This window comes from Cryptomeria japonica, chromosome 2 (genome assembly GCF_030272615.1).
Source record: "Cryptomeria japonica chromosome 2, Sugi_1.0, whole genome shotgun sequence".
Lineage (NCBI taxonomy): Eukaryota > Viridiplantae > Streptophyta > Pinopsida > Cupressales > Cupressaceae > Cryptomeria > Cryptomeria japonica.
In genome coordinates this window covers 654,996,392-655,013,253 of record NC_081406.1, presented here as the reverse complement: position 1 = coordinate 655,013,253, position 16,862 = coordinate 654,996,392, and the positions used below count along the sequence as shown (strand labels likewise).

At 38.5% G+C, this 16,862-nt stretch overlaps 1 protein-coding gene across 11 annotated transcripts in view; it reads right to left on the bottom strand.

Annotated features, from left to right (window-relative positions):
• The window catches only part of LOC131067702 (probable trehalose-phosphate phosphatase C), a 185,363-nt gene that overhangs the window by 114,431 nt on the left and 54,070 nt on the right, over positions 1-16,862 (bottom strand). For all 11 annotated transcript variants that reach the window (XR_009111866.2, XR_009111865.2, XM_059216814.1 and 8 more), the window contains one exon: positions 11,761-12,244. Coding sequence is in view for 9 of the 11 variants with exons in the window: in XM_059216814.1 (XP_059072797.1) it covers positions 11,761-12,069 (309 nt within the window). In the remaining 2 variants the exon portion in view is untranslated. The remainder of the gene's footprint in view (positions 1-11,760; positions 12,245-16,862) is intronic.

The window sequence follows — 16,862 nt, the reverse complement described above, 5'->3', positions numbered from 1 at the left end:
GCCACTTGAAACTCGTCACATTGCAGCTCTGAGTGTTGGTTAGTATTATGCAACCTGCACCAATTAAATAAAGCTGCCTCTACCAGGAATACGCTATCTGTCAGCCTGTTTTTTGATGCTGGTGGGTTATCAAGTGGAGTAGGGACTCCTCCGTTGTTAGGATGGGTGTTCCACGTCCTTGTAGGTCATTGATATCCTTGGTTTTGGTATTGACTTTGGTGCTGACCTTGCTGCTGATTTCTCTGACTACTCTGCAGTTGATTATTCTGATTTCGCAGATAGGTAACTTTAGAGGAAAGTTTTTTCAATTGGTCAGTCAGCTCCCACATTTCATCCTTCTCCTCTTAGGTTCTAGACGATAATATAGTATTTTGTAGATATATGGGTTGTTTAGGAGGGATCTGGGATATAGGTGGTCCTGGGTGGAGCACCAATTGATTTGTAGGTTACTGAGGCTGATATGCCAATTGTGGAATTGGATTCATAATAGGCATTTGGTGAGCCAAAGCCTGGCTGATTTCTTGAATTTGGCTAGGCATAGCAGAGGGTCCTAATTGCATCAATGGTTCGGCGATGTTTTGGCCTCGTCCCTTACTGATCTCCATAGCCTTAACATAGGCTTCAATTAACGTGGTTGGTGCGGGGTGTGACTGTCGGACAAACATAGCTGTCAAATAGTCTAGAGCTAAATAGTAGATCTCTCTTGCCGAAGCATCACTTACCACATACGGGTCTTGCAATCAGGTAAAAGCTTTATGGAACCTGTTGTTGAAAGAACTGATTGGCTCATGTCCCTGTCTTTTGACTTCTACAAACTGCCTGTATAGCTCTATAGGGGTTATAGGGATACCATACTTTCCCGTAAAAGCTATCTTCAACTTCTCCCAAGAGTCAATAGTAGATACCGGCAAGTGGATAAACCAGTAAAATGCGTCTTCCCCCAATGAATAAGAGAAAAGTCTGCATGCAACGTCTGCATACTCAATTTGTCTATTGCGTAACGCATCTTCAAATATTTTAATATGTTCTTTTGCTGTTCTGTTTGGATCATTTGCGTGAAAAATGGAACAGAACCTGTCCGGGCTCTTGGGCATATCATGGTAAGCTGTAAAAATTAGTGGTGACGGATTATCTACCAACCAAGTGGCACCATTTGGAGCAAGTGGATTGTGCGCCATCTGTGGCTGATTTACCGGGACTACCGGAGTTATAACCGCTGGAACTGCAAAGACTGCACTTGCTGGGACAGCAAACTGCTGGTCCGAAGAACTGGGCTCACTGGGATCTACAACCTAGTGATAAGTTTTGCACCTATAAAAGTGAAATCCAGCAAATCTTTCCCGCTCTGGGCTAGATTTTAGGACTCTTTCGAATCTCTCCGGAGAGAAAGATCCAATTCGTTCCAGCGTGAGTTATTTCCAATATCAAATCTGCTGATGTAGTGCGGGAGCAGGTGCAAGAGCTAAATTAGCCTCTTCCTGATCTCTCTGATTCTGTGCGTCAATGCGATCAGCGATCTCCTGTTCTTCCTCAAGGATAAAACGCATCCGAGACTAGTCTGGATAATTTCTTTTCACGGACCAGGCCAAACTGTACAACTCTGTGATGAGGTTCTCTTGTTCGTCGCTAAAATCCAAATCTAGCTGTATCACTAGTTCAAGGTCTCTTCCTGGCTGAGGAGGATTAATGGGCAGGCCCATCACTTACCATTTTTGCAAACTGGAGGGAAAACTGCTGGACCTCTTTAAGAACTTGCTTGTAAAGGGCAGCGATCCTTTGTCTGTCTAAATCTCCCTTGATCACAATTTCTATTTGTAGACCCCTTTCTTCTTCTTGATTAATAGTGCGACTTACTTGTCTGAAATGAGGGTGATTTACTTCTGATTTCCAAGCAAGTGCTCATAACTGATCTGCAATATATGACTGGTTCAGTCCTTGACCAGGCTGTTCAAGGGGAAGGTTGAGCATGTATGTCTTGTGTCTTTATGTGTGCTTGATGACTGATGTGTCTGTAGCACAATCACACGACTGTCTTTTCTTACACATACGTGGTACCTTATGTTTATTTGGGTACTGCTTCAAGCCCTACATATCTTATGTACATACTTCATGCCTTGAATGAATTCTTGTGGATGATTCACCTATACTTCCATATATGATTCATACTTGTGTTTAGATATATATCCCATGCCTAAGTGAATATATATGGGCTATATACATTCACTTCTTGACCTAAGTGAATGCCTAGGTGAACTCCATGTTACTTAAGCAAAATCAAGTGTATACTCCATACTTTATATACTACATGTATTTCACGTGTGCTGCATGCCTTAATTGTATCCATGGGTATTACATATGTTGCACACCTTGAATGTACTCATATCCATGTGTATTTCCATATATGGTGAATACAGGTATTGTGCATAAACTTCATGTGTGTTTCATACCTTTACATTTGTATACCTTGTGTTTTTAGTGAGAGATGATTTAGTTCGAGAAAATTGTTAGTTGCTTGAGGACAAGCAATTTCGGAAGGATGGACTGTCATGTCCCCTCCTTGATCGTTATATATATCCTAAATGAGGCAAGTATTACTATTGATTAATATAATGATTAACAAATGATTATTTGAAATTTATTTATTTATTTAAAAAAATTATTTAATTAATATATATTAATTCTTGACACGTGATAAAGTCAATTATTAAAATGATGTTAATATATTAAATAATGTTAATATATTAAAAGAAGAAATAAATTATTAAATAATATTAATATATTAAATTAAGTTAATGCCAGGAATAAATTATTAGAAAATGATTAATATATTTAATATATTAAATGGGAAAATGAATTAAACAATTATCACATGAAAGGAAGTTAATAAACTACGTGCCTTTTACGGGAAGGATCTGAACATCACGTGGACCCCCCCCCCCCCACCCCCGGCAGGAAGTGGTGGGACGAGAAGCCGCGGCCTAGGCTGCGACTACCATCACACCCCTTCCCTCGGAAGGGAAGTGGTGTGACGGTAGTCGCAGCCTGGGCTGCAACCCGTGACACCCCTTCCCACGTAAGGGACCTTGTGGAGGGACACGACCATTACCCTCCACGAGTACATAACCAGGATAAACCGCAGGACCAGGGAGAACACGAAGGATAGGAAGGAGATAAAAAGGATAGCTTCGTAGGCAGAGGGAAGAGAAAGGGGAAAGATAGCAGAGACGCGGAAGGTACGTATATGTGTGTGCCACACACACATAAAAATATACTTGTAGTTTTGATAATTATGTCATTATTATTATAATGTGCAAGTTACAAAATTATGTCATGTTTATTATAATGTGTAGGTTTCAGAATTATGTCATGATTATTATAATGTGTAGATTTCAGAATTATTACAGAATTATGTCTTCATTATTACAATGTTGTAGGTTACACAATTATATCACAATGTGTATGTCACAAGATTATAATTTAAATAATAATGATAATATGAATTATAAATTAGATGATATTGATAATATGAATGGTTATGAAATGTTGGATATCAATGAATGGCAATAATGTGATTATATGATGGAGGCTATTGGGAGGAAATCTCAGTAGTCTAATTCAGGGATTGTGATAATCCCTGGTAGGCAGTATATACTGAATATCTATATGCATATATGTTATGGCTTGATTGACAAAGTTCATCCAAGAAAAGATAGATCTGGTCGGTCCTCTCTGGTAGACTTGGATGATAAGATGCATCATCCAAGGCAAGGAATTGATAATATATGATGGTCTTCCTTGGTATGGCTTGGGTGTAAGAAATTACATCCAAGACAGGAATCGAATTAACCTTCGAGTTCCTAGTATGGCTTGGGTGTAAGAAATTACATCCAAGACAGGAACCGAATTAACCTTCGATTTCCTGGTATGGCTTGGAACCAAGATGGGTTCCAAGAAGGCGAGCTTCACAGCTGCCTAAGGACATGTCCCGGTACTGCACTCGTATCATTTTTATTATATAAGAATTGAGATTAGGGTTAATTAAGTGATTGAAGTTTAACTGCAAATTAGATTAGTTATATATATATATATATATATATATATTTGTTGTATTCTAACAATCTGTTTTGCAGGTCAGTGATTTCTAACTAGTAGGGACATTACAGTTTGGCATGAGGAAAATTTTTGGAGGAAGAAGATGTCGCCATGTCACGCGCCTTCTTAATCGCTTTCGTGAGTGTGTTGGGATTGAACCCTTTCACCCAACCCTTCAGGGGTTCCATCAATCCGTCCACGAATAAAACCACCAATCTCCTCTCCGAGATATCTGTCACCAACATGGACAGTCTCTGGAATTCTGTAATGTAATTGTCCACAGGCCCAGATTGCTTCAATTGAGCCAGTTCCTTGAATTTGAGTTCTAGATCCTTTCTGTCAGAACGGTCTATAAGCCTCTCCATGAATTCGACATATGAAGTTATTTGATCGTGGTCGAGGACGACCATTCCATGATGCCACCATTCGTGAGCGACTCCTTCCAGGTGAAGTGCTGCAAATTTGATAACTTCATCTTCAGGCATCGGGTTGAGCTGGAAGTAGGTATCTTCTTTTTGTACCCAAACTCGTACCGAGGTTGCTCCGGTCCCATCAAAGGATGACAAATAAATCTTACCAACCTTTTGTTTGATATCATCATTGTAGTAGCCACGACTTCCACCGCCCGAGTATTTCATCCAGAGTTCAACATAATCCTTGAAGGATATGTCTCCCTTGAGATTTGCGTCCTTCCAATCTTGATTCAGCTACTCTTGCAACTCCTGGAAAGTGGGTTCTTGCTCCCCGCGAGGTGCTTTTGTTCTCTGTGGAAATGTCGGCATCAGTGGCTGGGAATGGGAGTGCTGTGGGTTTGACCTTCCAGTGACCGAATTATTGCCATGATCTCCATTTGTTTTACCCACGGCCAATTGTCGCAATGTATCCTCCATGAATTTTTGTCATTGTTCCCCTCTGATCATTGTTTCGTTGAGCTGAGCTTGGCTTCTAGTTAGCTCCCTTAACAATGTCATAACTTCCTTGGCAGGATCCTGTGGTTCCCCATTCTGTCAGCAAAACAATACCTCCTTTTGGTGTACACCTACATCCACTACCCGACAGGCTGGCAATATTACCAGCTTTGATACCACTGCAGTATACTTGAACCGATCAGCTCATAGACTTCCAATTTCCCTCGACAAGATGTGAAGGCCACAGAGAAAGGCGTACGGTCCAAATAGCTGATACACCAAGGGTTGTACAGTGGAACCATCAACCGTACAGTAATGTTTGGTGCCAAGCCGTACAGTATGTACAGTCAACAATCATACGTAGGTCAAACTCCTTTGGTCTGTACGGTTTGATGTGGGTCCACGACACAGTCGAGCCACCGTATGATGGTGTTATGTTGCCCGTACGGCAAGAATGTGACCGTATGGTCACTTCCTTCAACCCAGCGTACGGTCTAGAGGTCATACGACATCAATTCCCTTCCCTCCGTTCAATGAATACAATTGTTGATTCACCACCAACTACTTTCCTTCACGTACGGACAACACCAGTATTAAGGTGTGAAGGGACACAAAAATATTATGCCGTGTAGTGCAAGGTAGACAATATAATCAGATTAACACAATTTGGCATAGGAATGAACACACCAGACATGCAAGTAGAAATTCAGATTCAATAATGATAGCACTTCAGCTTACAATAATCTCGAACTGAGAGCAAAGCAGAGTAGGGTGAGGAGTTACTACCACCGAAACTGCAGATGCCAAGTAGGGAGGATCTTCCACCTCCGGAAATGGTTGACAACTGAACTCCAACGGGAATTCACACATACAAAGAAAATACCAAATTCGCATACCTACAACTAAGCCAAACTCGGCCATATAAATGGGCTCCGGGAAATTTCCCAAAGGGTTACAAATGGGCCGACAAGGCAAGGTAAAAACTTGACTAATAAAAGGGGCCCGAAATATTTTATTATTAAATTCGGGGCCATACAATAGTTAATTAAATTATTTAATTATATCAGGGACATTACAGATGCCCTCAAGCATATTAGTTAATGCATTACTTGCCAACAAAATAAATCGAGACACGCACTTTAGGTAGATTTGTCGCATCCCTTGCCTATTCCAAATCAAAAGTGGAAAAGCATGTCCATGGATTTTTTCACTAGTCTCCCTAAGGTACAAGGTAAAGATTGTACTTGTGTTGTTGTGGATAGACTAACCAAATATGCACATTTTTTTGCTATTTCTTTAGATGTTAAAGCTCAACAAGTGGCTAACCTATTTTTCAATGAAGTATTTAGATTTCATGGATTACCTAAAACTATTAGGAGTGATAAAGATACTCTCAGAGTACTTGGCGAGTTTTGAAAAACTCGCCAAGGTTTTTTGCTCGGCAAGTATTTACGCCATTAACTCACAGAATTTTTGGTGTGTTTTTGGACCTGGCGAGTAGTAATGACTTCTACTCGCCAGGAAAACTCGCCGAGTTTTAAAGAAAAACTCCCCTGCATTAGCATAACAGCAGAAAACGGCAAAAAATACATGCATTTTTTGTTTTTCGATATGGTTTTGGGTTGAGAAGGGGGAAACTCACTTGGAAGGGCCACACTAAGAGCCCACTATGCCCTCAAGTAATTGCCGAATTTTTTGGTCTGTCTGTCAAGATTCATATATGGAATATAACATTTAAGTATAAGTTCTTATACTTTAAGTTATATTCCATATATACTGTCAGGATGTTTGAGAGTGGTTTCGGACCTCCAGGAGTTATAATGCAAAATCTAGTTTTTGGAGGATTCTTCAATTTTCCAGACTTAGTCAAATTTTAGGATCCTTCGACGATGCCCCTTGACCCCAACTTGGGGGCGCTGCCCCCAAACCCCCGTCAAAAAATATAGGGGGAAACTGCGCTGATGGAAGTAGAGAAAATTTAACCTCCGAGTTTGATTAGGCTCCATATAACAACATAATTAGCATTGAAGAAATCCTGGTATTATACATTTTAGAGTTGAAAGTTTGAAACTATGAGTATGAATGATGAAAATTCAAATATGATGAAAGTTTGAAACTAGTTTTAGCTAGAGTTGGGAAGAGGAAGTTGTATTTACTTTTGGTTTTACAAAAACTATTTACTATTTTGCTTCCAGCCATCAGCATTTCTCATGAGGATGCGATTTTGTAGACACTTTGCATTTAAATATATCTAGAATCAGCTTGTTTCTTTTGTGTTATCATTTATTGACTCATTGGATGCATCTTCTCATTAAATTTTGCAAAAAAAATGCATTTTTTATTAAAATTAAGCGTGTTTTTACGTTGCCGAGTTTTTTGCCGAGTTTTTCCTGAGTTTTTGCCGAGTTTTTTTCTCAGGGGCTTGGCAAGTCGCGAGTAGTTCAACTATGCGTAAAACAACTATCTAAATTTCTTTTTCAAGTTAGTCTCATTCTCTTCATTAGAATATATATATATACATGAAATATAAAATTTAAGTATCTTATACTTTAAGTTATAATTCATGTATATATTGGCAAGATGTTTGGCAATGGTTTCAAATTTTAAGAGTTATAATGCAAATTCTAGGTTTTAGAAGATCTTTTAAATTTTCAAACTTAATCAGATTTCAGTAATTATTAGGCTCCTATCAACATTCTCTCACTCTCTCTATCTCACTCACTTTATCTGCCCCGAATTTTAGACCTGTCTATCTCCCTATCGCTCTTCGTCTATCCCGTCTCTCTAACACTCTATCTCACTCTCTCCTCCCTCCCTCAAGATCTAGACCTATCTCATTACCCCTCACTCTCTCACTCTCAAACCACCGTGAGGGGTGCTACCCTCAACCTCATTTTGGCGAGGTCAATGAGCCACATCGAACTCCTAGGACTTGACCCTCTAGTTCTATCTCTCCCCTAGTTTTCACTAGAGCTAGGAAAAGGAAGATATAAAATGTTTTGATGTAGTATTTAGTTTTAGTCTTACAAAAACAATTTGCTATTTCATTTTGTTTTAGTCTATCAGCCATCAGCATTCCACAAGAGGATGCCATTTTGTACCCAATTTGCATTTAAATCAATCAAATATATCTAGACTCAGCTTGTTTCTTTTGTGTACTCATTTATTGAATCATTGGATGCATCTACTCATTGAATTTTGCAGAAAAAATGCATTTCTAATTAAAGTTAAGTAATTTTTTAAGTTGTCGAGTGTTTGCCAAGTTTTCGCCGAGTTTTTTTTTCGGGCCTTGGCGAGTTTTGCTTTTGGCAAGTACTTCAACTATGATATGGATAGCAAATTTCTTAGTTCTTTTTGGCAAGAATTATCCAAATTAATAGGCATAGAACTTACACCAAGAATAAGCTAACGCTTCCAAATTGACAAACAAATGGAAACTATGAACAAATGGAGTGAAGGTTATCTACGGAACAATGTCCCAAACCAAAAAATAGCTTGGGCCAAATGGTTGCATCTGGGCAAATATTGATATAGCACATCCCACAATATGTCAAGAGGCATGTATCCATTTATGGAACTTTATGGATATGAGGTGTTAACTTCCATTGATTTGGTGTTGACAAACAATAAGGCTCCCACTGCAAGTGATTTTGTCAAGCATAATCAAGACATTTTGAGGACACTCGAGGATCACCTCCAGCATGTACAGAACATGTAGAAGCTCTATGCTAATTGAAAGTAAAGATGGAGGACATTTGAGGTCAAAGTGTTTCTGTTTTGTTTCTAAGGGTGCAGCCTTACAAGCAATCCTCTATCAATAAGAAGGGACTCAAGAAGCTCAAGCCCGAGTTCTATGGACCATACAAGATTGTGAGGAGAGTTAGAGAGGTTGTTTGCAAGTTGGAGCTTCTAGAACACAATTAGACTCACAATGTTTTTCAGGTTTCATGCCTCAAAAGGGCACTTGGATAGAATATCAACCCTTTGGCAAAGATACCTCCCTTAGATGATAAGAGGAATCTCGTCTTGATTCCGAAGGTCGTCATTGACATCTATGAGAAGAAGTTGAAGAATAGGAGCATCACCAAGTACTTAATGCAATGCAAGAATATTTTGGCAAAAGATGCCACACGGGGAGATGTGATAGTGCTTGAGCGTCCAAATTTGCAATTGCTTGAGGACAAGCAATTTTGGGGAAGGGAGACTATCATGTTCCCTTCTCAAGGTTGACAACCTTAATCACTTTTGGGGGGGCCAATTGTTGCTATATGTGGGTGATTTAGTGATACTCAATTAAGCCATCCTTTTGGGACCTTTTTGGCTTTTGTATCAATTATTAAAGACATACTTTTTTTTTGAGGGAGAATTTGAGGGCCCAATTTGTAATCCCTGTAAGAAAAAGCCAGTGCCCTCCTCTGGCATCCATTATGTAAAATTTTTTAAACATTTTCAAATTCTAGCTCTCAAGGACGAAACCTCTTGACACCATAAACTAGACAACAGAAACCCTCTGAGTTTTGGAGTGGATTGATGACAAAACCCTTCAATTCCTCATCCGTGATGGATGCAAATTTTGGCAAATAATTTATCAGCTGTGCTTATTCAGCACCACATCTGCAAATATTTATTATTGCTGTGCCTTCTTGCTGGGCCTAACTCTGGTATATAAAACTACAATTAACTGATGCTGTCACTGTTGCAGAATTAGTCAATTAAGTGTTGGAAAGACATATCGCAGACATTAATCCATTGTTATAATCCTTGATCTTTGATTAGGCTTTACTGATACTGCTGTGCAGGGCTGAAGCCATAGGTAGCATTCTCTGTTATTGAAAAATACACATAATTTGCTTTAAGTTTCAGTTTCTTTTCATGTCATAATTAATCTAGGGTTTAGCTCACTATTCAGTATTTACTTTAAGTATTTGTTAGTTTTGTTTCCTTATTTCAAAAAGACGAAACAAAAAAATTATGACAAAGGACATTGCACTTATCAATAAAAATCTTAAAAGGTTTTACCAAATTAGCAAAGAGTTATTTTACGACTTTTTAGTCAATATGCAGTAAAGTGCAAGGTTTTAGTGGAGGAACTGCAAGTTCCAGCTCTAAGGGGAGCCACACTAGCATTAACAACTGAGATTGATCATTTTGGTCTTGGAAGAAAACATAGGCTTTCTTCTTGGTGGCATTTTCTGCCTCGTGACCTCAGTATGAATTGGGTGTATTGATGCACATCCCATTGGTTTGTGATATTCTTCCCTTATTCATTAATCTGCATTGTTGCAAATTAGTACATGCCATTTGAGAACTAATGACATATATAATTTGCAGTGTACACTGGAGATGCATCCCCAATATTTTATGTAGTATCAGGGATGGAGATAAATTTTGGGGATGGGGGTATGGGGACAGAAAATCCCCTTCCTACCCCAAAAAAATTCAAAATTCAGGGACATCCCTGAGATGTCTTCCGAAGGAGGGGATAACGCCCGATTGTGTATAGATTGCCTACAGTAGAAGACCGTCTTCTGCAGGAAAAGAGAAAAAAGGAAAATCATCTGCCATTGGCAGTTCAAAGTATGACAACAATTGTTCAAGTGAGCCCTTGCATATAATTTTCCTTCTCTCACAGATGAAGATTGGTGTTGTCATTTAGATTATTTGTGTAATTTGAAATGTAAGTGTGCTTGAATTTGTGGGCATGCCAAAAATGACAAGATTGATAGCTTTCCACCAAGCAGCTAAGTGTAATAAGAGGTGTTATGACTTCCATGGATTATTCAAGGCAGCCAAGATAGCCATGCCATTGCCCTCACAAATATTAGTGGGCAATAATTTTTCATTCAATTGGGATGAGGGTGTCCAAAATCTCTCCTTGGATTATTTGTCTACCAACTTGTACCTAAGAGCATTCCACTTCTAAAGATACGCTCTTTTTCGTTCATCGGTATGAAACAAATGTTGTGTTTTATTTAGAAGATGGAGTCTCACCCAATATAAACCAGAATTTTAATCATGTAATCTATTTTTGAAAAGCATGTTAAATTTATATTAAATCAATATAAATTATTATAGGTTTAGTATGGAGAGCTATAAATTATAACGGATCACATCATAAATGGAATTTCTCAAATGAAATTGGGTAATTGCATGCTCCAATATCTAACACATAAGGTTGTAAGTATAGCAATTCCCCCACCACACCCAAAATTAAGAAAAAATTCTTCTTCCCATTCCAAAAACACAGACAAACACTGATAATTTGTTTTTAGTGGAATGACAATGACTGCAGTTTTATTAAGAGATATGATTTTTTGTAATGGATTAGTTTTAGTCATAGATCGACCAATTACAGATCATGCAGCAATGCACAAAGCCTTGTCGGTTGTCAATTAAACAAAAAGGAAAAAGGCCAACAGATGGGTAACAAACCTAATAAAGTTAACCATGAATTGCCACCTACAGTTTAGATTAATTCATTTATTTTTGTTTGCATTTCAACCAATTGCATTAACTAATCCAGAAGGTAGAAGTAAAATATGCAATTTTTAGGGGATGTTATAGTTGCCATTTGTCTAAATACATTATAATGTTTCAAAGTCCCAGCAAAGGAGAAAGAATCGGTTTCATAAACACAAAGTCTTTTTTAAATGACAAATCTCTATGTTTCGAGAATGCTAAACCCACTATTATTTTAAATCAACATCCAAAAAGAAAAACATAACCACAACTATGTACAAAGAATGAACTCTACACTTACAAGCCACTCATTATTCAGTACATTCCCTGCAACTGGCTTTTGTGTGTCTAGGTAGTTGACTTGAGGAGGTGAAGAGGATCTCATAGCTTCTAGCCACTCTTCTACTTGTTCATCTGAATTCTTCAAAGGCATTGGATTCCTTGGAGAAGAGCATGAAAACTGAGCTGACGATCCTGAGCACTTGAACGGAGAAGCACAAGAGAACAATGGGGAACCAGAAGGTGACATTGGAAATGAAAGGGAACCCCAATTGGGTATTAGAATTGCAGAATCTGTAAGCACTCTCTTGTGTTTTGACCTTGTAGCCATTCAATACTGTTTAGAAGTCCACGACAATTATTGGTCCAAGGTCTCAGGAATATGTGGATCATGAAATATTATGATTACTCACATCTTTTGTGTATAAAATTCCTAGATTCTATTGGTTGACTGCATCCAATATTGAACTTGTCCTTCAGAAACTGACCGAATGGTCTGAAAATATCTGCAGTCAAAAAGTTCAATCCACATACATAAGCATCAAAATGAAATTCGTGAATAAAAAATTTAAAGCAGATTTCTTACTTACTCAAACCTTCATAGACATCAAATAACTGGATAGAAAGTAATGGCAAGACAAATAAAGCTTATTTATTTTAATGACCACAGTACAGTTTCAAAGAAAGTCCAACTCCCAGATTAACCACATAAATATGAGCCACTTTGATAGCTATAAAATAGAGAACACAAGATTTCAAAGCATTATTTACTCCACACTCAGGTTTTGATGATGTAGCCTTACATATTAACCATTAAAATCAATCATCCTAGTGGAGAATTGGTAATGCACATTCTATTAAAGGCACACAACTGTTAAATAAATCATTTCCAAATTGAAGTGCCACCATACAACTTGAATTATACAGTTCTTTATATCCAAAGAAATTTGAAGTCCCAAAATTGGGAATTGAACAAGGCATCTGCGAAAAAACAAGGAATAGGTTTCAAGGTGGACCAAAAAAATTTAAAAGACAACCTAAAATTACAATGCTTACTTTCTCCTTGGGAATCTCCTTGAACTGTCTCAAAATAGAAGCTTTCTGCATCAATTGTGTCTCGGGAACCAGCTATGATTTTGTACACATTGCATACAATAATGAATGATACATAATTCTGAAACTTTATTGTTCTGGCCTTGTTACATTCTGTTACTTATGTTCTACAAATGATCTTTTTGTTTACTCTCCATAGTAATTAATAAGTTCCCTATGGGAGTAAACATTTTGGTGTCGTTGCCGATACGAAACCTGGAGATCTAAGCCATAGAGAGGTAGGATGGCAGCAAGCAGTTTGGCGATGTAATGGGCCAAACGTTCAAACAAGAAGTATCCGACACTAAAGAAGAGGAAGACACAGTTGAGGACCGATTGACGCAAGATCTGGTAAAACTGTGGAAAGTATCCGTCAACCAGTATGTCCAAAGGGAAACTCTCCAACAAGAGGTCCTTGAGAGCGCCATCCAAGACAGTCTGACAATAAACAAAGCAGTCGACCATGTTGGCATTTGGCATTATAACAAGCAAGGAGAGATTGTTGGCATTTCAATAAGGATATTGAGAAGGTTGTTGATGATTATGGATATAACTGATTAAGGATGTTTACTGTCTTAATATTATTATTTTGTCATTGATGTCAAGAAATTGATTTTCTAATTCAGTATGATGTTGCCATATCTTGAGAAGTATGATTTGATGAGTATAAAGATGTCGGTAAAAGACACAGAAAGAATATGATGGATAAGGGGAGAAATAAGTTATTCAATGGGCAACTATTACCGAGTTAGACAATGATGAGATCATGATGTTTAGATTGTTTTGATATCCTACATATGCTATTGATTGTAAGGTTTATTACTATACTATGTTACCGAGCAAAGAACCTAGTCGGTAAACCCTAAGGTTATCGCTATCGGTTAATGAAAGCAGAGTGTCTACCGAGTGAAGTTTAGTATTTACTGAGCTGCAACCGAGTAATAACAGAATGCATTGAATGAATAAAAGCATTATTTAATGAAGGAAGCTGATGAGCTGGCTATGATTAAATGATTGGTATGCCATGAATGAAGTTTGTTAAAGAATCTATGGCAAAGGAAAATCGGCAGGAAGATCTACAGCTTAGATTGAACCGCATTATCCTAGCACAAGTTCCAAGGCGGGGTAAAACGTTTTCAGATCGAAGGATACATTGAACCTGGTCAAAGTTTGAAGATCTGATGGCTATGATTGATCATGGGAAATGTGATCAAGGAGATTAAGCAGTTGGCGAATTGTTTATAAATAGGGAACTGTTGATAAACAATGTATGCGGGCAAGTGTATGCACAGGGATGCTACATAGTGATTACAAAGCACAGAAGTTTGAAGACCTGTTTTAATAAACAGAGTATAGAGCCCAGTAGATGGACAAGATTAATTCTATGTCTATATTGTATTGAGCAAATAAGAATCTGCTTTAGCATTTTAGATGTGAAGTTTCAAATAGATTTTTATTACTGTTATTTTGTGAAGTGACAGAAAATCTCTTAACCGAGTGGACTTAACAATCTTATTTGTAAAACCCTCTAACAAGGTGACATTCTGATTGAGTGTTTGAAATCCTTTAACAAGGTCACTTCTAACAAGGTGAAGATCCTAACAGATCTGAGGGAAATCCCTTAACCGGGTCACATCTAGCAATGTGTTTGTAATCTTTAACAGGATTTGCTTTTAACCGAGCATACTCTAGAAGAGTATATTTCTTAGTGGGTCCGAAATCCCACAGTGGTTTTTCCCTATTTGGGTTTCCACATTAAATCTAGTGTTATGAGTGTTATGATGTTTATATGCTTTTGAGTTTGCATGTTTAGCAGTTTTGGTTATATTACTAAAGTATATGTTACCGAGGTTGAATCTGATGTTTTTATGGAAGATTAAGTTTGTATGATTCACCCCCCCCCCCCCCTCTCTCATCTTGTTGGCTATTGGATCTGTACTTACATTAAGTATCAGAACTATCAGACCATCTTCTCTGAAGACTATCAAGGTTGTTGGCACGTAATTTTATTGACCTTTGAGATCTTCAAGAGGAAAGGGATCGAGAGGAACATCGACAACAGATACTACAATAGTACGAGGAAAGGAACCAGAAGGAGGAAGAAGAGCGTGATACAAGCAGATGTCACTCCTCAACAACTAATGCCCCTATAGCTAAATAAGGACAGAAGATGTACTAAAATAGCCAAGAGGAGGGAGAGGGATTGATGAGATCTCTTCGGCTTAAAGAGAAAAGTGAACGACGACAATGGTTATAGAGATTGACAAGGAATCATAGAATCTAGCAAGAAGTAAAGTAGAAGTGTCGGTTGAGGCAGTAGTTGGGGGAGACAAAAACCATTTGACGATGGAGATAGAATACGTCATATGTGGGGGGAAATTGCCAAAAATCTACCACTCCCTGATGAAGTAGATGAAAACCTTGCCGACCAAGCAAACAACCAATCTGTACAATCAGTGTCGAATGAAGAAGACTCGGGGAGTGAGTCCATAGAGAGTAGCCCGTTCGTACAGTCGATACGTGACGAAGAGGACGAAGGAAGAAACTTCAAGAACGAGGTTGCCAAAATATTTAAAAATAATCTACACCATATCGAAAACCTATCTATAGAAAAGGAACATAGAAATAGCGGTTCCTAAACCAAAGACCCCAAGGAGGAGGGAGTCAAGAAATGAGGAAGATAACCAAGGTGAAAAGGAAGCAAACAGTGGACATTTAGAGGGCTCGCACATGGACGAGAGTTCAAATGTAGCACTGAAACGTCGAAAGCAAAACAATCCAATCTAGACCTAGGCACAAGGTGCATGTGCACCAATTATAAAGTAGGTCACACAAAAACAACCTACCCAAAGAAATTCCTTTATGACAAGTGCTGGGACATTCCATCAAGGATTGCCTGTACAACTTAAAAACAAGAAGCACACAAGTGCTCTTTGCTCAAGGGGAACAAGCAACCCCACCGACCACACCACCAAAACCACCTGCCAATTCCAATTCATCACTTGGTCAATACCATAATAGGCAAGAAAATAATAACTACTACAATAATAATAATAACAATAGTGACCTGAGAAGTAGAATCCAATACAACACGAAGGGGAGACCAATGATCCAATGTCAAAAGTGCAATGAATGGGGTCACTTCACCCAAGAGTGCCAAAGTGGTCAAAACAACTCAAGCATGTTATGCAAGTGGTGTGGACCTGAGAATCATGAAGATGTCAACTGCTCGAAGCAAAAAGGGGTGAACATGCTAGTTGTGGAGGAACCGGATGAGGAGATTTTGGCGATCACCAAATTATAAACAATGAAGGCAATATATCCAAACCCTCATACAGAGAAGGGGAGACTTCATGAAGCCAATGCCAATGTGGAACGAGCAATGGTGGATGAAAGGAGTCTCCAATGAAGCCGCCAATAGTCCATTACGGCTGGGAGTCTGAAATGAATATAGTACGATAGGTGTTGCAAACAACAATACCTGTAAAGGTAACAAATTCTACAAACTATGCCACAATTAAAAATAGCGATCACTAATATAGTCAGTGAAGATACAGTTGATAAATCAAATGAGGAACTGACAGTGAAACCATTAGGTGAAGGTAATCAGGCCAATGATCCAATGTTACTGACAATGAGCATTGGGAAGGAAGTTGGCTATCATCGAGATGGCAATAATGGGGCAAAAGTTGACAAATACATCATCAATGGAGGCTCAAGAATTAATGTGATGTCGGAGGAAACCTGGAAATGTCTTAGAAAGCCAACACTCTAGCTGCCAACCTTTCACTTCATGGATGCTGACCAACATGGCATTAAGTCATTGGGAACATTGTTGGCACAGAAAGTAAAAATTGGGATGTAGTGTACTTTTTCTTGGATTTTGTAGCAGCGTTACTCAGGGACATGTTTCCACCTATTTTGATCGCATGTCAAAAAAGGAAACATTTGGGGGACGGGGGGATGGCAAGATACATACCCAAGTCGTCCCCATATTTTTGGTTTTTGCCGAAAACGTCCTAGAACTGTGAA